General features: G+C 41.3%; 1 protein-coding gene across 8 annotated transcripts in view; it reads right to left on the bottom strand.

Moving 5' to 3' along the window:
* Positions 1–569: 569 nt before the first annotated feature.
* The window catches only part of CAV1 (caveolin 1), a 37908-nt gene continuing 13321 nt past the window's right edge, over positions 570–25156 (bottom strand). For 7 of the 8 annotated variants that reach the window (XM_081038392.1, XM_081038397.1, XM_081038391.1 and 4 more), the window contains exon 3: positions 571–2812. In XM_081038392.1, coding sequence (XP_080894518.1) covers positions 2471–2812 — 342 coding nt within the window. In that variant the 3' untranslated portion in view covers positions 571–2470. Of the gene's footprint in view, positions 2813–25156 lie in introns of all 8 variants that reach the window. The other variant, XM_081038394.1, reaches the window with a different exon arrangement.

Raw genomic sequence — 25156 nt, 5'->3', positions numbered from 1 at the left:
CAAAAATCGTGCAAACCAATTTCTTATAATAAATCTCTTTAAATACATATTATTCCTTATATATTCATACATGTTTCATATGTATAATTCTTACTGGTTCTGGTTCTCTGGAGAACCCTGACTACTACCAGAGCTCTGATTGTAAACTTACCCAAGGCCCCAAAATGAATTGTTTCTGAAATGTGCCTTTTAAAAAATTCCAGTTAAGATATGGCAAAATTCAAGGCATTATCACCTGAAAGTGTAATTCACTAAAGGAGAATATTAATATCCATCACACAAATATCTTAGGGGTTCAAATGACATGACATATAATAAAGCATTGGGTAGACTCCAATTTTTCTTATTAATTATAACTTTTATCTAAAGTAGCTCATGAATAGTGATGGCCTTAGAAGACAGATCACACCTAAATGACTTTGTAGTAGTTGAAAAGTGGAAGACCCTCCCCACAAACACCCTCCAAATATGTACACACTGTACATTCACACTGCACACACATGCACACACACACACACAGGCACTGACACACACACATCTATTTGGGGGAAAATAATTAAGCTGACCGTTGAACTGTTAAACATTTTTATTGTGTAGACTTGTAACCTTTACAGGACATGCAGGATATAAAAGTGTAAAATACATCAGTAAGCATATAAAATCGCAGCAATCTTTTGGACCAGCATTTGATTTGCACAAGATACTAAGCATCTATGTAGAACAGACATGTCTTGGGACGCACAGTTTACAGGTTGAATCATAAAGCAATTTCCCAAGTGATTCTCCTCATATAAAGATAAAAATATCTTTACACTTTAAAGTATGCAGTATAGTATATTTTCAATTATGTACACAGTTTAAAAGTAAAACTATGTTCATGCCAGTGTCTGTTTTAAATGCAAAAAATCAAAGTAGGTAACACATTGGTAACTAAAGTGTCAAGGAAACTGGAAAAGGCAAAAAAAAAAAAAAGGAAAAATCAAGCAGAGTTCCAACAGGTGTATGAAACTAAAGTAAAGGCATAACTAAAGGTTAAAAATAAATTCCCAAGGGCAGAGTCTTAATATGAGCAGGAGGAATGAAAAGCTTTTAGATGTACCAGGCAGCTTTCTGTATGACTCAGGTTTACAGGTAACATTCCTCAGTTTGAGTTCAGAATAATCCATATTTATTCTAGCAAAACGACCTCAATCTTTTATTACTTTCTCCTCCCCCATCTTCTTTCTGAGCAATGCAGTGCTTGGATTAGCTCCAAAGCTCCTGACGGGGGAGGGGCCATGTGTCACAGCATAACAGACTATTGCAAGTGCTTTACTTTAAAGGGGTCACGTTTGCAACAACTCTGACAATCTCACACAATGGCCTCCATTTTATGAGCCCTTCCCGGGAGGCCCACTGATCAGCTGAAAATGAAACACAATGTCCAGCCACTAAACCGCCCCGGTGATGGATTAGTTTGGAGTCAGGAAAGCATGATTATTCTTGAAAATAAACGAAGCTGAATAGACATGCTGACCTCACTCAGCTGATGAAAGGCAGGGAGAGTTGGCTTCCACTCCTGCCAGCTCAGACAAGGCTCAGCCCCATTTGTTCACCTTAATTCATTTCATGGGACTGATAGACTCTACCCGATATGGATAAAGATGATGTCTGATCAAGAGCAGACATGAACTTCATCTGACTCTGTGTCTTAGAGTCAGAAACAAGTGTGGGGAACTAGGTAATGGATTGTCTACTTTTGGTCTCTAGGAAGTTGCTGACCTAATGAAAGTTGACCATTTGGACCCTATTTGAAGAGGCAAATGTGAAGAACAGGAAGGCACTTAGGTCCCATTATCTATATAACAAATATTCAGGCACAGAAAGTATCACAGGTTAAAATTTCAAGAAGGGTAAGAGGCATTAGTTGCATTGTGTGAACGCAGAGTATGTTTTCTAGTTTGATAACCATCATTGGATCTCACTGGATCGTTAAACTGAATGGCAGCAATCCACTACACTTCAGACGGCCAGGGCAGAGTTTGCTTAAAAGCAGCCCACACACCTGTACAACCAATGGCCGTAGCCTGGGATTCTTCCCTTACCATAAAAATGATCATTTTAGAATAGGCAGGTGAGGTTGCTGGTTCTTATTTTTCCTCCTCAGTTCTTCAGATGTCTCTCAAATTATCTTTCAACAATAGGTTCATATCTCAGGCAACACAACAATGATCCACAATCAAATAAAAATGTAAGGAAAACATTTTAAATGGGTTTAAAAAATTCAGACCACCAAAAAAAAATAGATGAAATAACTCAGAACAGATAAATAATAGTTATGAAAACTGAGTGAGTGATTTCTTTGTTCTGAATCAAGAAAATTCATTCGTATATGGTTGCTGTACTAGCAACATAACACTTGAAATTGGCACCAAGAAAATTAAAAGGAAAAACAAAAGAATCAGGTGTACGTCTATCCTGGAAATGTCATTTATATTTCTTTCTGCGTGTTGATGCGGATATTGCTGAACACTTTGCCAAAAGCCTCAAAGAGCGGGTCACAGAAGGTGTGGATGTAGATGGAATAGACACGGCTGATGCACTGAATCTCAATCAGGAAGCTCTTAATGTAGGGCACGACCACCCAGATGTGCAGGAAGGACACGATGGCAAAGTAAATGCCCCAGAGGAGTGCCATCGGGATGCCAAAGATGGCAGACAGCAGGCGGTAAAACCAGTACTTAGTCACAGTGAAGGTGGTGAAGCTGGCCTTCCAGATGCCGTCAAAACTGTATGTCCCTTCTGGCTCTGCAATCACATCTTCAAAATCAATCTGAAAGGAAGAAGTGACAGAACATGAGCTTGAAATAGAAGGAAAGAGAAGAAGCAGCCACTCCTGAGTATTCATATGTATGTAGTAGCTTCTGTGGGCAGGTTCTGTGTGAGAGCCTTGGAGGCACATGGCAGCAGCAGCAGCCCTTGGAATGTGCTGGAAACACAGACATTTGGGCCCCATCTGGGCCTTATTGCATCTCTGGGGGTGGAATCCAGGAAAGCTTTTAACATGTTCTCCAGGTGTTTTTTTTACCAAGTGCAAAGTGGAGAACCACTGTTGTCGGGGAAGCCAAAAGGATATGGTAAAGTTCCTGTCTTCAAGTCCAACCAGGCAACATGGATAAGCACACAAGGCACTCAGTAGAATGTAAAGGACACGACCTGCGTTAATTGCACACTGCGACAGCTACACACACACAAAATGTTAAGGGGTTGTTAGTTTACTGATTACAACTCTTCAAACATTCCACTGGTGCAATTTCTTCAAGAAATTAGATCAATTTGAGCTGTGAGGACTCAAGAAGTCTTCATGGGATGGTGGATCTCGAGCAGGGCTTGGAAAATGAAGTATAATTTGGAAGAGGAAGGAAGAAGGGACCTTGGAAACAGTGTGACAAGAAGGATGATACAGGGAGTAGGTTGTCATTTCACAAAAGAAGATAGAGAGGTTCAGAGGGGTGAAGGTGTCTTGCTAAAGTCAAACACCCAGCAAATGTGGGGCCAGAATGCAAACTCGGCCCCTTTCCCAGCAGCACTCTTTCCTATCATACATGTTCACCTAAACAATTAATTCTCAGGAGCTCTTAACACTTTGGAAGGATTTACATAGACAAAACTGAAGCATAGGATAAGAAACAAAAACAAAAAACGACTCTCAGGAGAGTGGGACAGAGTCAGCTCAAGTGCTTGGTGTTGACAGATATATGAAGGGACCTAATGTAGAGTCCGAAGTCCAAACAAGTTGATGACTGCTCGCAGCAATACAGCCAAGCTCAGGATTAGGGAACGAAAACTTGGGTGACAACGGGGAGACTCTCAGTTCCAAGGAGCCACCTTGGATTCAACACAATAAAACTTCATTTGGAAAAGCACATGATGCTTACCAATAGTTAAAGTTAATTTTCTAGAACATTCTGTTGTTTGATCTATTGTCCAGTGTCCTAATGTAATATGTAAAAATGGTGTGTCCATAATTATGTAAATGAAGTTAAATAGATTTATTGTCGTTCTAATGTTTTCTTCGCTCATTTAGATCTAGACTCTGACATAAACAGTAACTTGTGTATTTTGAAAGGTTGTATGAAATATGTGGCAAGTCAGATCAATCATTTACTGAGGTTTCTGTGCAATTTGCTTAATTGCCTATTGTGGGATTTTGTGCTAACACTGCATTTTCCCAAAAGCTATTAAAAATACAGGCCTGCAATTTTCCTTCCCTCAACTGCAAGACACTTAATGAATTTTATATTTTAAAGATGACCTTATTTTGTAAGAGGATTTGGTGAAGTCAAAATTAATACACTAGAAAAGGCTTTCTTAATTTGGGTCAAAGGATGAGCAATGACGGTCCATGAATATCATGAAATGGGTACATACGTTTTGAGTGCACAATGGGAGAGGGTCCATTACTTCCATTTAAAAATAAAGAGTCTATTATCAAAGCTGCTTGGGAAGCACTTTACTGTTCTCTTTACAGAACAGGTTTCAAGCACATCTGCCTTGGGATTCTTTTCCAAGGGAAGAGGTGGTTACCAACATTTGTTGACTGGCTATGATGATCACACCCTGTTCTCATTTAACTCACAGCAACTCGGTGATATATTACTCTCATTTCATAGAAAAAAAATGTGAGGTACCAAATGTTAATAAATTGAGGTAAAGAAGAAGTGGATTTGAGTTTCGAATCTGGTCTGAAAGATACTGACTTTCTCTTCAATACCACATCACTTTGAAAACATTAAAAAAAATTTTATCTAAGGCAATTATAGTATTTCACAATGAAAAGGCACATTAACAAAGAAGAGTTTGCTGAATTTAATCCTTCTGGTAACTGTAAGATCTCCCACAGCATAGTGTTAGATGAGGTCACATACATCATACGCGCGTGTGTGAGATTTGTTGATAATAACTTTATTTTTCTAAGCATAAATATGAATGCTTCTTTTCAATGAACGTTATTGGAAATCCTTAAACTTTAATTGTTTAGAAAATTTCAGGGTGGCTGATGTTTCAGTGTTTTCCAAAAACTGCCAGTGAACATTATTTATCTTCAAATATCTGAGTGAATTTAGAGCAGGTCTCCAGGGGTGGGACAGCAGCATGACAAAAATAACATGTCGTATAAATGCACTCAGTTAGTTAGTCATTGCTTTTAGTCTTGAAAATTTAACCTGGCTTCAAAGAATAAATTGTAAAAGTACAGCCAATTAGATGCAGCTGAGAAGCAGAAAGCAACGCAGGTGAGGAAAACACAGTGGAGCCAGAAATAAAACTTAGTTTCTTTCTACCTCCATTTCTGCAGCAAGAATAGTAATAGGTTTTTGTGAGGAGTACATGAGATAATTTATGTAAAGTGCTTAGCACGGGGATAAAGCGTTGCGGTATAGTAGATGCCCAGTAGATAGCAGCCTTAAAACATCCCTTGCTCTGGATGACTAAGATATTTAACAGATAATTACAGTAAGAGAAACTACCAGCTGCAAAGTACATTAGCTGTGAATTCAACCTCACCAGTGGCTCAGAACTAACTTCTATGTGCAATCATCTTTACCACAACCCTCCGAGATGAATGGTGAGGGGACTGTGGGAAGTTAAAAAACCACTCAAGGTCACACAAATGCTAAGTGGCAAAGCTGGAACTTGTCCTACTTCAAATCTGATCTCTTTTTGCTTATGCATTGTTGGGGTGACAAGCCCTTAGAATAATCTTACTTGCTGAATTTTCACCCAGTAGATGTGCTTCCTAAAACATTCACATTTTGATTGCTAAAGGAATTACTCTTGTTAACGTTTCCATTTTAAGTTAGGACTTCTAGTAACTAGATGTTTTCCATTTTGGAGACTGGTTGTATTTTCATGGCCCTGCACAATATGTTCTTACAATCCTGGGCACCCGGCCAAGGACTCTCACTCTAATTGGCAGGTAAGGTAACTGAGGCACAGAACAATTAAAATGACATTCTCAAGGTCCCAAGTGAATCCGTGAGAAAGTGAAAATTAGAACTCTAATTTCCTGATGCCCAGGCCTAGGTCAAGCCCCGTGTCCACATTATTTCCCTAGGAACATACATCTCTCTCCCCACGTCCCTTCTCCGCCTACCCCATTCATGTCTCTAGGTCTCCCATAAGTCTCTCACTGACTTCTAAGAAATTGACTTGATGGTCTTCTCTGTATGAGGTTAGGAGAAATGTCCTTTTCACACCATGAATACAGACATTTCTATACATCTACACAGGGTGAAGAAAACAGGAGGGGACTTTTAAATACAATATCCTCATTGTACCTTTTGACATGTATTCATAACGCACTGAACTCAACAAAGTTCTGCTAGTAATCAATCATTCCACTTAAAGGCAGTTCAAATGTCCACACCAATCAAAACACAGTTGCTTCAGCAGATTCATAGATATTTAAAGCTGAAGGGATCCTTAAAGAAATGGAGCCCCATTCAAAACAGAGAAATTGATGGTCACAGCTGTCAGGCGACTGGACCAAGGATGCCTTCCCATTTAATGGGAGACACAGGATTGGATTTCAGGCTTCGGAACTGTCCTGGGTTCTTCCGCTACCAGCACACTCTTCAGTCGGGCAGGCTGCTCATTCCATAGCCAAAGCAAAAGTCAGCTAGGCTTGTATCTGAACGTGAACATCATCTTGCTCTCCAGAAATCCTGCAGGTCTGTTGCTGAATGAATGATGGTGTCTCTCTCTGACTATCCCCAATATGCTCATCGTTCCCATGCATGTTCCATTTGATCCATCCTTCATCAAAACTATCACTCTGGACTTGCATTTCCTCCGGGACTCATTCCTTTTATCCCTGATAGGAGGGCAGGTCTTGCCTGGAGCAGAACTTTACCTGCTCACATAGATTTGCAGAACAGGCATTAGAAACTTGATTTTAAAACAACAAACAAACAAACAAGAGGTGCCATTTAGTTTTTTAGAATAAGATGCCTCAAATGAACTTGAACTACTACTCCAAGAACCAGTTTTCTATGTAATCTATGCAACAAGTTATCCTTCTGGCAAGAATCATTATGCAGACATCCAGATCAGAGGCATAAATGTGCTTCAGTGATATTTCTCTGTCGTATTAGATGCTTTATAAGGAGTCAACAGTTTATATTACTAGGTTTTTATAAATGACATTAAATACCTTTGTGCAACATTGACTTATGATGCTACAATTTCAAAAACATAAGTTAACATAAATCTTGCAGCAGACGTCAGGAAAAGCAATCTGTCTTGTTGTGTTTTGATAATACTGGACTAATACAGTAAATCTCAGAAGCTTTCATCTTGTTAAATGTATCTGATGGCAATATTTTAAAACATTTTATATGTACACAGGATTAAAAAAACATGGGGTCATTTTTTGTCTCAAAATCTGGACATTTTATATCTGAATAAGGAATTGTTGAGAAGGAAACTTGAAGTACACTTAGGATTTCATAAGCATTGATGCTTGCATATTCTGTTTCTATTGGAAAATATCTTTTTAGACTCTTGGTGGAAATTGTGATTGTATTGGATATATAGAACACATAAATATCAACACACGAGGTGTTTCCAGAAGACTTACGTGTTGCCTGCCCAATATCCACAGTCAACTTCTCTGCCAACAGAATCTTCATTATCCAGGTAATAGCAATAATCCTGTGATCTCAGAGATAAGTCTCTGAGGTTGGTTTAGATTGCCATGGTGATGTTAGTCTCCTTGGTGAGTGATTGGTTTATGGTAGACATGTGACTCAGTTGTGGCCAATGAGATCTAAGTGAAAATCTGCTGGGTGGGGCTTCAAGAAAAGTATTATCTTCCTTAAGAAAAGAGACAGAGGCCTATGAAGTGGCCCTTTGCCCCTTTCATCCTGCTTAGAATATGATATGTAGAGAAATTATCTTGTGACAATGAAGGGATATGCATGATAAACCCCATTTGCGAGAGCACATACAGATGCTGTAAAAACAACATCAGTAGCTGTCCATCTCTAGACTTTTCGTTATGTGATATATGCACCCTTCTTTTTAAGCCACAGCCATTCAGATTTTTAGTTACCTGAAGCGGAAGCATTCCTATGTGATACAGTAAGTAGTACATCTCCTGTTTTAGAAACCTGAGTTCAATGTCTAACCTCAATGGAGCTTTCCAACGCTACTAGACTTAATTCCAGAATACGCTGCCTAACCTGTATCAGAAAATATTTGCTTTACATAAACATTTAACTTTAGCAAAAAATAAATAGGATTTTAAATTGACTGTGAAAGAAACACGTGTGTTCTGTGATTGGCAGCATGTCAAGTGGCTCCCTGCGATGCCCCGCCCCCATTCCTGGTGTTCATGTCTTGTGCAGTGCCCCCCACCCCCGACTGTGTGCTGGTCTTAGTGATTTGCTTTTGTTTTAAAACAACAGATCAGGCATTTAATTAGGTTCTTCGTAATAAATTTAGTTTGTGAGGGTAAACCCCACTTGTGACAGGAACCCAGAGCCGAGGCAGCTCCTGCAGCTGAGGAACAGCTGTGATTTTTGGAAGAATTTGTGAGTCCGCGGCTTTCTGGTCAATTTCGCGCTGCTCTGTAATCTCGGATTTCTCTTTCTCTGCGTGGAAGACATCCCCCTCCTGGTGTCTGGGCTTATGCAGCTTCTTCTGAAGTAAGTATCGGTGGGATGTTTGGGGATTTTCACACCACTGGTATCAATGCTGGTGGAGGTGGTGATGACAAATTCTGGTGTGTTCTACACAGAGAAACTCAGGTGAAGGACAGAGGTGCAGTGACAGCTATTTCTGGAAAACCACTGTCTTGCCTCTGTGGCGTCCAGTAAGGATGATGAGAATGGTCCCTGGGAGCGATGCTGGCCCCAAGTTGTCTCACCTGCTGACTGAAGGGTTTCTTGCCGTGGCTCAGCAGCTTTCCAGGCACACGTTCAGTCGGACAGTATCTAGGCCTTTTGTGAAGTTTAACCATTCAGGTGCCACCATTGTGTCACCACTGACTAGTTTTGTGACAGTGTAGCAAGAACCTTCCCCTTCTTTTGCTTTTCAATCCTGGCTTCAGCTGCTGAATACTTCCTCTTGTACCTGGCCTTTCGGGAACACATAGCCAATGGGGTATATCTGCCAATTCCTCTGACAGGACAGGGTTCGGCTGCAGTGGGGCTGCCCCTTCTGAGGCATTTTGGCCTGGAGGTTACCCTTCTTAACCTTGCACCAGTGTCAGCCTTCTTGGCTTCAGGATTCTTCTCCTTAGTGTCCGGCTTCTGAGAGTTTTCACCCTCCATCTTGCAAGACGGGAAAGCAGTGATTTGCTTTTAAATAATAAAACATGGCAAAAGGGATGGGGTGTCACTTCCAAAATCAAGTTATAAAAAACTATGTATCCATTTTGCTTCTTTTCTTGCTCTTTTGCTTGCTTTCTTGCTGGAAGCCAGCTCCCATATTGTGAATTGTCTTTGGAGAAAGTGAGGGAGGACTTTGGCCAACAACCATTGAGAAACTGAGGTCCTCAGCCCAACCCTCCAGAAGGGACAGAATCTTGTCATCGGCCGTGTGAGTGACCTTGTGAGCATGTCCTCTCCCACTTGGTCTTTGAGATGTGTCCATCCCTGATGGCTGGGTTGTAGCCTGTGAGGGGCCCCAGGACAGAACCACTCAGCTAAGTCACACTTGGAGTCCTGATACACTGTAAGATGATAAATGTTTATTGTTTTAAGCCTCTCAATTTTGGAGTAATTTGTTATGCAACTAAGGAAAACTAGTATGATTACAAAACAACTGCTTTTATTTTGATTATCATTTCTTATTCTCTATCTTTTGGCTCTTTTCTACTGGTTAATTCAATGTTCGTGCTTATAGAAAAATGTATACAATGAATGTATATAAATACTCAAGAATTTGATCCTGGGGTAAAGTCTAGAAATATATGTGAGAAGGAAATATAGCATATTCAACTTTCTACGATTCGGGTCAAACAGAATATTAGGAAAGTTTTAGGCTATTGACAATGTAGTCAGCTCACACACCTAAAGTGGCTTGATTTTGTGCTGAGATGAACACCAAACACTAAGACCCACCTCCATCTGGAAAACCTATCACTGGGTTTGGACTCATGAGTAGAATACACTAGCACAGGGCCCTCAGTTCCTGGGGGTTCTCAGCAGGAGCAGTGCTGCCAAGGGATCAGCTGTGGGGGTGGGCGTGGGGTGCTGTTAAAGTTCACACTCAGTTCAAAAAGGCCCCAGTTCACACTCAGACCGGACTCTCTGGGGCGGTGCCCTGAGAATCTGTGTTTTTAACCAATTTTTTCCTTTTTTTCTCTTGCAAAGGACTAGAGGATGCCATGCCCCTTTGGATTTATTGACAGCTCCTGTTTGTCTGTGGGGCTCACTCCCGCCATACCCCGCCATGCCTCCAAGCCCTGCTTCACTTCCTGCTTCTTTCTAGGAGCTCTTCAGGGCTGGAGGGCATCTGGAAGTTGGTGGGTAATGAATGGAAATTCTCTTTGAAAAGCTTTTCCTAACTTGAGCTTATAAATATGTATTAGTGAACAAGGATAAATGACTATTACTTATTATGGAAAACACAGAAACTGACAATAGAAGTTCCAATTTATATTATGATTCTAAACCCAGTGAAACAAATGCATGTTTTAAAAATATTCAAATACGCACTTCTAAAATCCTAATGTAGGTACTAAACCCAGTCATACAGAAAGAGGGTTTAGATGAATTTCAAACTCCCCTCACTGCTCTCACACATATTTCCAACATATTGAGCGGCCTTTGAAATCAATGGAGTAAATGTTGTGTGTGGGTGTGTGGGTGTAGAGAGGGTTGGGAACTAGCACAATAAACGTTCCCAGAACACAGGAACTTTGCTCCAATGCCCGTGTGTTTACTGGGCCAAACTGGCACCGCAGTGGGGAGAGGCTGCCACGTTCTTCCAGCCCCGACTGGGTTGTTAATGCCTGGATGACATGGATTCCCAGAGGCTCCCCGCGGCCCAGGAGCACTGCTGGGAACGCTGACTTTTCTTGGGCTGCCTGAGGTGGCAGGTATTGGGGAGTTCACTTTGCAAAAGAGCGCAGGATTGCCTCGTGGGAAGGAGGGCAGGGGCTGCATTACTGCCCAGGGTTTCAGTCTGCAGAGGGTAAAAGCGGGTGTTCACCTAGCTCTGTGAAGAGAAGGGGGTTAGGGTGTGGGGGAGGCATATGGAAGGTTCTGCAGTCCCTGGCCTGACCCTCTCCCCAGGACCTTGAGCCTGTCCCTTCCCGCTGACACCCCTCTTGTTGCTTTCCAGACTTTACAGAGACCTCAGCATAATGGTATTTTACATTTAGAGTGCCCTGTTTCACTCATCTGCTTCTCTTCAAAACTTGCGAAGTTCTAGATTATCTTTATAATAAGAATAGAAAATAGTCTTTCATTTTCCCACTAAGGAAAGATCACTTAACTAACAAATGACTGGGCCCACCAGAGCTGAGGGTGGGTCTGTGCTTGTTACCCGCATCTTCATATATTCCACAGTATCTAGTAGTCCTATGCACACATTAATTAGCAAATAAATATTTCTTCTGTATATATAATATCTTAAAGAAGCTGTGAGTGTCCACTGAAAAGATGTAGGCATATATATATATATATATATATATATATATATATATATATATATATATATATATATATATATATAACATGTCACTAATCATCATGTTATCTACGAATTCTTTGCCTGGTATGACAAGCATATTTTAATGAATTACTTTTAGTATCCCATTTTATTCAAAACGATGTTCTTATTCACCATAGCTCTATAACACCACAACCATTCTGACCAAAATGAACTGGAGAGTTGGTTATCATTTAGGTTACTTGGGCACAATGGAAAGCCCACAGAAGAGAGGGAAATTTCAAATCAGAACTCTTCACCTTTAAGGAAAACAATTTAGAAAATACTGATCAAACATGTGATTGCTTGGTTGGATTTTGCCCCAATGATCTGAACAAGTAGAGCCCTGTAGAGCTGGCCCCAAAGCACGGGGAGCACACTGGAATAGAATGAGAGACCCCCAAGAGGAAACATGGGTGCAGTCTGGCCCAGCCCTGAGGGATCGGCAGAGCAGTCCGATGGGAAAGAGATGGGATAGGAGAGCACATTTGTTCTTTAGATCCTCTAGTGTCCACTTTTCTCGTGTGTGTGTGTGTCCCCAGTGTGGGAAAGGAGGCCTAAAGTAATCTGTACTTTGGAATGACTTGGGGTAATGGTTTTCTTTCCTGGTAGGGGTGAGGGGGGCATGTGCAGAGCCAGACAGAGCATCGTCGCCCTCTGTCCTTTATGTGTGGTTAATGGAGGTCGGGCATCAGTGGGGCAGATAGCTTCTGAGGCAGACTTTTTACAGAGGCCTGGGAGTAGTAGTAATGTATGTTACGCACTGCATACCTCAGTGGGTCCTCATCACATCCTGTACATGAGGGCCTGTAAGGCATGTGTTACCTCCTCCACTTAGCAGCTAGGAGACTGAGCCTCAGGGAGCTGTGATCAGTGACTGCATCAGACCAGGACTTCGGTACCTTGGCTCCTCATTCAGCTCTCTCGCCATCACACCACGCTCTTCAACCTCACACCAGACTCCATTCTGTTTCTGCAACGCTGCTCATTCAGAGTCACGTAGCGATTCCTGAACCATGCTCTGCTTGCTTTCCCTTGCTGCAGCCATGCTTCCCTTCCCGACTGGTAGAAAATGCCTCCCCTGACTCAGCAAATAACCATTTCCACCAGGAAAGGGTGTGTGATCCCAGAGGATGCAGCTGGCCTCCTGCAGTCAAGCCTCCATGTTCAGTGTTATTCTCACTCCCCAGCCACCAAGCTCCTCTAGGGCCGGGACCCCAGGGTCATCTGACTGACCAGGGCTCCCAACGCCTTCTGATCTCTCCCAGGCTTTTCCTGCTTTACCATAATGTTGTGCCTTTTCCTTATTCCAATTCTTTAGTAGTTCTCAAACATTAATATACTCAATAATTTTCTGGGGATGTTTGTTAAAATAAAAATTCTGTATCATGTTCTGAAGGTCCAGATATCTGGACCTCCTCCCACCTTTTGCATCCAGTGGCCTGGGGAGGGCACTTTGAGAAACAGAAGCTGCCTTAGGCTTCATTCTCTGGGAGGTGAGAGGACTGATGGGTATGATAGCAGGTTAGTCCCGACTTTTGAAAAGCAATGTGGTGACCTGGTTGAGAGTATAGGGGCTGGGTTTGAATCCCAGATCTGCTGCGTTATCGCACATACGCTACTAAACTTTTCTGTGCCTAGTTTCCAATCTGTAAAATGTGGGTCTCATAGTACCCACATCAGGATTGTTCTGTGTATTAAATAACATGTAAAATGTTTAAGGCAGTGCCTGGGGGAATGCTACATCAGGAGCTTCTGGCCCAGATGTCCCGACCAGAAGTGGGAAAATGTCAGAGATTTCAGTAAGTGTTGGGAGGACAGAGAAAATGTTTTGGAAAAGGAGAACCTCTTGGTCTTCCTGAAATAGTTGCATTCAGGTGGCAGCTTATTTTGCATTCTGCCAATAAGTGCACAAGGATTAGCTCATTTCTAGCAAGCACGTCAGCCTTCCAGAGGTTACTACAAACAGGAGGCACACAGCCACCAAATGTCCTGGGGGACAAGACGCTGCGTCTGACTGAGCACCTGGTTATGTTGGAAGGTGGCAACACCAACCAGATGGGACTCTCTTAGCTTTTAATTCATTCCTTTTTGCTTGCTTTCTTTCCTTTCATTTGAAGGTAACCACCAGGTTTCTCGGTTTCTTTTGTTCTTCTTAGAAAGGAGTATGAATTATCCTAGGGTTTATATTACACTTTGAACATTTAAGCTAAATTTTCCAATTTTGATAATAAAGATATGCATTCCTAGTTCACATCTTATCGTGCATTGAACTGAGTCCCCCTCAAAAAGATATGTTGAAGACTTAATCCCCAGTACCTTAGCATGTGACCTTATTTGGAGACAGGGTCTTGCAGATGTAATTAGGATGAGGTCACACTGGAGTAGGGTGGCCCCTCATCCAACATGGCTGGCATCCTTACAGGAGGATGGCAATGTGAAGACACAAAGGAAGAAGGCCGCGCGATTGGAGTTATATAGCTGCAAGCCAGCAATACCAAAGACTGCCAGCAAACCACCAGGAACTAGGAAGAGATGAAGAAGGATTCCCTTACAGATTTCAGAGAGAGTGTGGCTCTCCTGACACATTGAATTTGGACGTCTAGCCTCCAGAACTGTGAGACTACACATTTCTGTTTTTTGAAGCCACCCACCTTGCGATCTTTTTTAAGGCAACCCTGGGGAACGTATAAGTATACGTCCCTTTGAAATCACTGGAAACGATCCTCAATGATGAGATGATATCAGGTCCAGAGTATTTTCATACCTCCTTGAGTAGGCTGCCCGCCCTTTCTTATGGGAACCCTAGGCAGGAACAGAAAACCACATTTGGTGCCCTTCAGACCAGCTGGATGTGAGCCTTCTTCAGGAAGCTGGCATCTCTCTGGTCCACATGGCCTCACATTTCCATTATTACAAACAGTACCTAACTGCGGACGGCTCAGTACAAAGAAGGCTGCATAGCCTTTGATCCCTTTTTTTTAATCTTCAGGCTTCTGGTATCAATTTGGTGGTACTTGATATTGAGTGTCACGACACAAGTGTCATGAAACAGTGAACAGTGTAAAAATAGGCCACACAAGGGCTAGTGAGAGGAGCATTGAAGTTGAACAGGGAGGAACAGTACTTTGGGGGCACTTGTGTTGCCATCCTTGTGGAAAAATACCTACAGCCCAAGTGTCGAGAGTTCTCTTCCCGAATAGAAAAATCCTGCACTGTTTAACGCGTGGAAATCTTATTTTATCCAAACACGAAATTATAAGGATTCATCCAGAGGACTTACTCACAAAATTCTGTGTTTACACTTGGGAGTTTGTTATTCTTTAAACTTCTGGGTGTGTCATGGTACAAACATGAATGATTACCACACTAAAGAAAATAAAAGCTCTTTCCATTCTGTCAAAGACACAAGAAACGGAAACATCTTCACTGTTCTCAGGCTATCCAATGGTCTGCATTGACACCTGTTTGAACCAGAGCTTTTTAAACACTACTAACTTCTTCTCAGTTTCTACAGTTCACTTCCTGATAGCAAAGGTTGTTTCCTACCATTCAGTTAAGTCAAACTAGGGTTACTAATAGCGCTCGTCTTACCTCACTACTGGAATATTTTTCCCTCCAGTGTTTTGAGTCTGTTTATTAAACAGATAGAAAATGAATGAAATAAATCTCTGCAGGTTTGAACACTGCTTGGCAAGTAAGGAAAAGGATCTGCACCAAGGTTCTTGCAAGGTCTAAGCAAGAATAACCACAGCCCCTTATGTGTCTCTCACGACACAGCCTCCAACCTCTACCACAGGGTTCTTTGTCTGGCTCTATGGACATTTTGTCATTAGAGCGAGGGTGGGTGCTGTCCTGTGCACTGTAGCAATCTTTCCTCTATGCACTAGATGCCAGTGACACCCCCTATATTATCTCCAGACATTGCCAAGTGTACTGGGTGGGGTGGGGGTTTCCCTTATTGAAAACCACTGCTTTAGAAAATCAAATATAAGATAATGAGACAGGACCTTAAATTTAGAAAAATTTGTAGCCTAGAATGCTGGCTTATTATTCCAGAAAAGTTTTGTTTGTAGTTCTGTGGCCTTGCAAGTTCACTCATTCATCCATTCAATATTTTTTGAGGATGGAATAAATGAAATGAGAATACAGAGTCAGGACAGGGTTGATGAGCTGGCTGTGCGTCATTGAAAAGGAGACAGTGTAAATAAAATAGAGACAGTCTCTGGCTGCTGAAGTCCGTTCAAGAATCATTACCACGGAGGGGTTATCTCCTTGCTGGGGGCACTCCTTTATTTTCAAGATAATCGAGGAAATCACTTTCTTGCACCTCTCTAAATCACTAGCCTCTTAAATTTAGACTGGAATCTTGAATAATTTCTCCCAGGACAAAGGCCCAAGCCCTTTCCTATTTCAGGGCCTTCCCAGTTGCCATTGGTTTGCGTGGAACACAACTCCCTTTTCACTTGGCTAACTCTTAGTTATTTGTAATGTCTTAACCTAAATGTTCTTTCTTTAAAGATTTCTTTCTGGTCCCCACTCCTTTTCTACCTGGACCTTTTTTTTCATCCAGCCTATCATACACGACTAATGGTGTAATTGTGTGTGTGTGCGAGTGTGTGTGATTTTTTCCCCTGCTACTAGACTGTAAACTCCCTAAAATTTAGTAGGTACTCAGTTAATATTTGTTGAATAAATGAATGAATTAGTGAAGGCTGCCATTTGCTAAGTTACATTTCTCCCTTTCTCCTATTTACAAGAGCACCAACCTGATAAAATCCCCTTCAGGAAATAAAGTTCTGAATGTGTTATTATCCATCTGAAATGTTAGTAATTGCATTCATCGATTTAATTCATTTATTCTAACCCAGTCACAGTAATTTTGGTAAAAGAGTGAACAAAAGGTGACATGACAGAAGACAGATCAATTCAGCTTTTGCTTATCATGAAATTTAGGTTCACACATACAAATTTTGACACAGCTTAGCTTAAGGAGCTGATGAGTTCCGTAAGAATGTTCAGGTGGCCTAGAATTCAGACAACTTCACATTTACCTTCAGAATCGTATAGCTGGGGTGCTAAGTGATGGGATTAAATTTATACAGGGCCCTCTATACTAAACGTGATATGGGTCAGAGAGACACAAACTCTTTGGAGCTGGGTAATGGGAAAATCTGACTCAAAGTAAGGTGCTTCTGCTTGTAGTTCTTAGTCATCTGGTCCTACTGCTCACAGCTCACCTGTTAGAAGAACTTCAGAAATGTGGCCATGTGAACTAGGTGAATTTGACAACTCTTGGCACTCAGAAAGTGGGGACATTTTCTGGTTAGCTATATTTTTTTGACTATCATTGCTCTAACTAAAGTTGCAAGTAATCATGCACTGCTCTATTATATAAACTAAGAGTAATTAGCTGGTTCCAAAAAAAAATTACTGAAAGCTTGTAACCAACTTTGGAACTGATTTTCTGATCCATCTTGGGACACAGACAGCCAATTTGGAGGTAAGGGCAGTGAAAGGGAAGACTGCAGAGCTCTGAGCGCTTCAGTACCAAACATTCGTTTGTGGTATATCTGTAGTCAGCATGCCATCCGTGGATAGCTCGGTATTTCAAAGATGATTTAATTAATTTAATTAAGAGTGAGAAGGACAATTGGTAAAGTCTAAGAAGAAGGTCTTTTATTCTTTTATGAATACTGGTTAATCAGAATCAAAGATTTTAGAAATGAAAGTGACTTAGAGATCTTTAAGTTCAAGTTCTTGTTTGCTCTAGAGCAGGGGTGTCCAAACTGTGGTCCGCGGGCCAACTGTGGCCCGCAATCCATTTTTAATTGGCCCACAGCAAATTCCAAAAATATATAATAACCAGGTGAGGCAATACGTACTTCACCTCGAGTGAGTGGCCCGGCTGTTTGTGTATTTTACCGCATATGGCCCTTGGTGAAAAATGTTGAAAAAAGTTTGGACACCCCTGCTCTAGAGGGTACAAGTGACTTTTTCAAGACCCAGAGTAACACTCAGTATCAGTGTCCAGACAATTCCTCTTAGGCTTAGTTTTCCATCTGTTCTGAGCAGTGACTGGCATTAGTAGAGCACCTCTCAGTGACTTGGGGTCTCTCCTCTGTGCCAGGCACCTGCTTGTCCCTCCATCCAGGGAAGCTTCTCGTGGCCCGCAGCAACACAGGAGTTTTGCTGCACCATTAGGACAAAACCAGTGCATGTTGTGTGCTCCATTCCTAGGTATACCTGAGCCATGAACCCAGGAATCAAAGGGGGATGGAGATGACATGCCTATACTCTCATTAGCCCATCTTCCTCTTTGGGGAATAGAAAGAATGAGAAAAAGAAGGGAAAAACAACAGGACTAGACTACGTAAGTGACATGAAATTTATCCCACATACAAAGTCTATCTTATGCAGCTGCTATAACAGAGTTCCACAAAGCATTTTTCTTGTAACAGGAATTTGAGTAACAAATATCATATTCCAATAAAATGCTAAGGACTCCCCAAAATGAGGACACAGTGAAATAATAATTTCCTCACTGTGGCTCTTATGATCCAGAAAGTTTTATCATGGCACAGTTTTATTATTAAGAAGTTTTGACTCAGCAATCCCTCTCCTGGGTAGCTACCCCAAAAATCTGAAAACATTTATACATAAAGACACGTGTGCTCCAATGTTCATTGCAGCTTTGTTTATGGTGGCCAAGACATGGAAACAACCAAAATGTCCTTTGATAGATGAATGGATAAAGAAGTTGTGGTGTATATATACACAATGGAATACTATTCAGCGTTAAGGAAAGATGATATGGGAACATTTGTGACAACATGGATGGAGCTTGAGAGTATAATGCTAAGCGAAATAAGTCAGACAGAAAAAGCAGAGAACCCTATGATTTCACTGATATGTGGTATATAAACCAAAAAGAACAAGACAAACAAATGAGAATGAAAAACTCATAGACACAGACAATAGTTTAGTGTTTACCGGAGGGTAAAGGGCTGGGGGATGGGTGATGAGGGTAAGGGGGATCAAATATATGGTGATGGAAGGAGAACTGACTCTGGGTGGTGAACACACAATGGGTGGGATTTATAGATGATGTAATACAGGATTATACACCTGAAATCTATGTAATTTCACTAACAATTGTCACCCAATAAATAAATAAAAATATATTTAAAAAAAAAGAAGTTTTGAGTGTCTAAACCAGACTCAATTCTGGCTGCACGTCAGCATCACCTTGGAGCTTTAAAAAAAGAAAAAAATACATAGGCCTGGGCCCCCTCACAGACCAATTCAACCAGAATTTCTAAGGATGAGGTGTGCACAAACTGGTTTTCATCATTGCCCAGATGATTTGCAACTAGGGGAAAGAACCACTGGTTTAAAGTCACAAAACAGCCACCTTTTGCAGAAAGCAAACTCTCGCATGAGTTTAAATCACAATAAGGGTTTATACGAGCTGCAAAATTGTGCGAATATGCAATGTGTAGGAGGAAGTGGACCACGGCCTTGCCATAAAGATTGTGTTTCATGCTGACCTTTTGGGCCGTACAATGCATGCATTTTGCAGTGTTGTACTGTCAGATGTTTACCACTTGCATTCTCAACCACTGCTAAGTTGCCATAGCAACTCCTCTGTGCCCCCAAACCATAGCCTCTTGGAATAGAGGAAAGTGTTCATACCTGTACCTAGCTTATTACGAGGCTGTGTGTCAGTGGAGTTACACACCAAATTGTAATTGTAGAAGTGAAAGGATGGAGAAGTCACACAGACAGGTAAGGAATGTAACACACAACTATTACAAAACAACCAGCTGTGACACATTCCTGACACTAACCACTTACTACTTGGAATTTCTTCTCCCATGTAAAGTAACACACAAAAAAAAAAAAGAAAAAAGAAAAAACTTCCAAAACTAAGAGTATGCCCCTTCCTCCTTTTTCCTTGTCGGAATGGTGATTATGTCTGAGCAGTAATTTTCTTATACGTCTTATAAACCTGACAATAAACAAAGACAGTTGTAATTCAATGTTCCCTTCCAACTCTCGTAGTAAATCATCCAGACAAAACAGTCCCTCCCCAGACATACCTTGGGGGTTCTTTTCATTTCTTATCTCCTTCCTTTTGCTCTTCCCTAAGATCTTTCCAGCATCTTTACCTCCCTCATAAGATCAAAACAGGAATCCATTATTGTTTTTCTCTTTTAAAAATATTTTTATTAAAATATAGCTAACATACAATATATTAGTTTCAGGTACACACCATACTTATTCAACATTTATATACCTAAAGAAGTGATCACCATAAGTCCAGCCACCATCTGACACCGTACCATGCTAGCACCATATTATTGACTATATTCCCTATGCTGTATGTTACACCCCATGGCTTATTTGTTTTACACCTGGAACTTTGGATCTCTTATTCCTATTCATCTTTCCTCTCTTTTTAAAATTTTTCAATGACAATTGACATTCAATATTTATATTAATTTCAGGTGTACAGCATAGTGGTTAGACATTTGTATAATTTAAGAAATTATCCCCCTGACTCACCTGGCACTATACATGGTTATTACCATATTATTGACTATATTCCCATTGCTTTACTTTACATCCCCATGACAATTTTGTAACTACCAATTTGTACTTCTCGATCCCTTCACCTTTTTTACCCCTGCCCTTAACCCCCCATCTATCACCCCCATAAATCTAGTATCCATACGACACCATGCATAGTTGTTACAATATTATTGATGATATTCCTTATGCCATTCCCTACATCCACATGACTACTGTGTAACAACCAATTTGTACTTAATTCCTTCCCCTTTTACACCCGTTACCCTCCTCCCACCTGGCAACCATCAAAATGTTTTCTGTATCTATGAATTTGTTTTTATTTTGTTTGTTAATTTTGTTCTTTAAATTCCATATATAAGTGAAATCACATTGCATCTGTTTTTCTCTGACACTCCACTCAGCACAATATCCTTCCAGGTCCATCCATGCTGTTGCAGATGGAGAGAACCCATTCCCTTCCCTGACTGAGCATTGTATATTCCATTGTATATACGTACCACCTTCTCTTTATGCATTCATCCATCAACAGACACCCAGGCTGCCTCCACATCTTGCCACTGTAAACAAAGCTGCAATGAATGTATGGATGCACAGGTCTCCTCGAAGTAGCATTTGTGGTTTCTTCAGATAAATACCCTGAAGTGGGAATACTGGGTATTTCTATGTCTCTTGTTGTAGCCTTTGTTTTGAAGTCTTTTTGTCTGCTATAGTATTGCTACTTCAGCTTTACTTATTCTTTTTCATTTCCATTTTCATGAAACATGTTTTTTCCATACCCTTATTTCCCTTCTGTGTGTGCCTTTCAACCTGAAGTGAGTCTCTTGTAGGCAGCATATGCAAGGATCTTGTTTTCTTATCCATTCAGCCCTGCTCTGTCATTTGGTTGGAACTCTTAATCCATTAAATTGAAAGCACTTGTTGGTATATAGATAACTATTGCCATTTTATTATTCATTATTTTGAAAATTTTTTTCCATCATAAAGTCCCTCTAACATTCCTTGTAATACTGGTTTGATGGTGATGAGCTCCTTTAGCTTTAACTTGTCTGGAAAGCTCTGATCTGTCTTTCAATTTTAAATGATAGCTTTGCTGGGTAGAGTAATCTTGGTTGTAGATACTTGCTTTTCATCACATTGAATATTTTGTGCCAATCTGCTCTGTCCTGCAAAGTTTCTGTTGAGAAATCAGCTGATATTCTAATGGGAGCTCCCTTATAAGTTATTAGTTACCTTTTTCTTGCTTTTTAGGATTCTCTCTTTGTCTTTAATATTTGTCATTTTAATTATAATGTGTCTTGGTGTGGGCCTGTTTGGGTTCATCCTGTTAGGGACTGGCTGCATTTCCTGGACTTGTATTTATTTTCTTTCCCAGGTTAGAAAAGTTTGAAGCCATTATTTCTTCAAATAGGTTCTCAATCTCTTGCTTTTTCTCTTCTCCTTCTGGTACCCCTGTGATGCAAATGTTGTTACAATGGATGTTGTCCCAGTGGTCTCTTAAACTATCCTCATTTTTTTGGTTCTTTATTCTTTTTGCTGTTCCAATTGGGTGTTTTCTGTTACCTTGTCTTCTACCAAATCGCTAATGTGATCCTCTGCTTCATCTAGTCTGCTGGTGATTCTGCCTACTGTAGTCTTCATTTCAGTTATTATATTCTTCACCTCTGACTGGTTCTTTTTTATGGATTCTATGTCCTTTGTAATGCTTGCAATCTCTTTATTGAAGTCCTCACTAAGTTCCTTGAGTATCCTTATAACTATTGTTTTGAACTCTGTATCTGTTAGATTGCTTGCCTCCATTTTGTTTAGTTCTTTTACTGACGCTTCTTCCTGTTCTTTCATTTGTGACACATTTCTCTGTTTTCTCATTTTGGTTGCCTCTCTGTGTTCATTTTTATGCATTAGGTAGATCTGCTACGTCTCCCAGTCTTGGCCGGGTGGCCTTATGTAGTAGGTGCTCTGTTGGGGCCCTGGCAAAGTCTCCATGGTCACCTGTGCCAACTGCTCCAAGAGTGTCCCTTGTGTAGGTTGTGTGTGTCCTCATGTTATAGTTGAGACTTGATGTCTATTGGCACATCAGTGGGTGGGATTGACCCTCAGGCTGATTGGCTGTACGGTTGGGCCATGTCCACAGTTTATGGTTGCTGTGTGGAGAGCTTATTCCACTGAGTGGGATTCACCCCAGTGGATTCTGGTGCCTGTTGAGACCACCCTTTGGGTGTCCCACTTATGGGGTTAATTGGACAGTGTTCTGCTGTGGTCTGAAGCCATCCTCTAAGTATGTTTGTTCGGGGGCCTCTTGGGAGGGCCTCTGGTACAAGCCCAGGTCATCCACTGCCTGTGACTGGCTGGGGGCTACGTCATAGGAGCTACAAAGTGACCTGCGGTTGCTTGCTGCTTGTGCTAAACCTGGAGGCATATAGGAGAAGCCAAGCTGTGAACTGAGGACATTGGCCACCAGTCCCAGGCCTTGGGTAGCTCTGCAAAATGCCAGGAAACCCTGAGGCCTTCTGTCACCTGCAGCTCACTTAAGGTTTAGCCACTGGTAGAGCCTCATGTGGTATGCAAGTTGGGTGAAGCAGGACTTCAGGGAATCACTAGAGTGGGAAGAGTTGTAGTCACCAGGTAAATGTAGACTCTGGTTTGGTGCCAGCATGGAGCTGAGCATGGAGCTACTCAGAAAAAGTGTCAGAGTGCACTGAGGCCAGTTGCCGCCTGCATGGGGCTAGTGGACTCTGATAGTTTTCTAAGAAAAAGTGCAATGCGGGTGGTGCTGGCTGCTTGTAGTGAAAACGCCTCTAGTGTTGGGCAGAGTTGGATGCGGCAGGTTCCCAGTGAATCAGCAGAGTAAAGCTGTGAACTCACTAGATCAATCAGATTCACATTTGGGTGTTGTGGGGGTGGAATCAACATGGAAAGATGGTGCCCGACTGCCAGCTGTACAGGAGGAAGACCCTTCACAGGAAAAGTAGTGACTGTCCTCCAGATTTTGCTTTGAAGTGACACACCTCAATCTGCCCTCCGTATGCCTCCAATACACCCTGAGTCACCATCCCTCCACTAGACCAGTGAGTCTCTGTGTGGGTTATTTAAGAAGACCTCTGGATTTCACGCAGCCTTCTGTCCCATTGGGATGGTTGGAATCCGTACTGTTTTTCACAGCCAGATATTATGGGGGTTCCTGTTCCCAGCACCAGTACTCCAGACTGGGGAGCTTGGTGTGGGGCTGGGGCTCCTGACTGCTCTGTGCGGAACCTCCATGGCTGAGATATCCCTCCTGGTTCTCAACTGCCACACAAGCTTTGGTGCCATTCTGTGTCTCTGCCCCTCCTACCAGTCTCAACATGGCTTCTTCTTTATATCCTTCGTTATAAAACTTCTGTTCAGCTAGACTTCAGATGGTTCTCCAGGTTGATCATTCTTAGTTGTAATTTTAATATGTTCGTGGAAGGACACAAGCACAGTGTTTATCATCTCTGCCATCTTGGATCTTTCTTTCAACAGGAATCCATTCTTAATAAGTCCTGACCAAGAGCAAATAGAAAATCTTGTATATGACATTTCTTTTCATCACATTGTCCTTTGGATTCCATTTATTATGCTTCCTTTAAAATATCATTACATTATCGAGATGTTTAATGTTCAGGAACAATCAGCAAACTTAATTTGGGTGCTCTAAGGGGTATGGAGCACGGTGAATGCATTTAAGGGTGAGTATGTAATAGTGATTTCCACCTTGGGGATCTTGGTCCGTTAGACTGTGTGGAATTATTATAAGGGGCTCCACATCCATTATGCACACCAAGCATTTTGGTTTTCCACATCACAAGCTCCCACAGAAATGACAACCCTCTCCTGGTATTTTCTTTTTTTTTCATATATTTACCTATTTGCTTCCTACTTAATGTGTTGACACTTTATTTCTACTCATAAACATTATCTTATTTTGTATTAGTCTTTATCTTATTTTTATAGGCTATTTGTAATTTGTCAAAATCACTTTGATGTTATTTTTAATCACAGGTGCTAACAAGATCATTCTAATTGGTGTCCTTTGCAAGTTGAGAGTCCCCTTAACTTATTCATTCCAGTCCTTGACAAAATATGAATGCACAAGGACTGTGGTCTGGCTGTATATTAGATACCAGTCACACCTAAAATACACCCTTTTTTTGATGGCTACTTCCTAATCCTACCTGTTCTTAAGTGAGTAATGATCCTGATTTCCTATACTTAGCTTGCTAATAGAGAAGCTATTACGAGTCAAATTGAAAAATCTTACTTTTCTGTGTATTACAGTAAATTCACCTCCTATCACAAAAGACGAGAGAAAGAAACACATCTGGAAAAGGAGCTAACAGCCGCTTCACTTGGCACAGATATCAATAATGAAATGAATGATGTCTGACCCCTTCTAGAAGCACTTAAATATGTTGCCTGTTTTTTTGTGTATTTTTTTTTCTTTTATTTCCTGAGAGGAGATCTGAGATCTATAAGAGACCACCTCTGAGGTACAAAGAAACTTTTATGTTGTTGGAATTGTGGATTAATGGTCACCACCTCCCAGCTAGTAAAATCACAGAGCTCTGTGTACTTAATATCTAGAAGTAGTAAAGCCAAAAAGAAGAGGCTTTGGTTCTCAAAGCTGTTGTCTCCTTTATGTGTGGAAGGTTTTGTTTTTTCTTCAGGGCTGTCTCTGGACCTAGTCATTCCTCTGATGCTTGGCATTGTCTAGGGGTACGTGGGGGTACCGACAAGGAGTCCTTTTATGTATTTCTTGGCAGGGGGCTTCTCCTGTGACCTAAGAGCCATCTCTTCGCCTTCACACCTCTGGCCCCAGGGGGCACTGCCCAGCAGCACAATG

This window comes from Rhinolophus hipposideros, assembly GCF_964194185.1.
Source record: "Rhinolophus hipposideros genome assembly, chromosome: 25".
In the NCBI taxonomy this organism is placed as follows: Eukaryota; Metazoa; Chordata; class Mammalia; order Chiroptera; family Rhinolophidae; genus Rhinolophus; species Rhinolophus hipposideros.
Note: the sequence above shows the minus strand (reverse complement) of the source record. Positions and strands in the feature narration are given on the sequence as shown.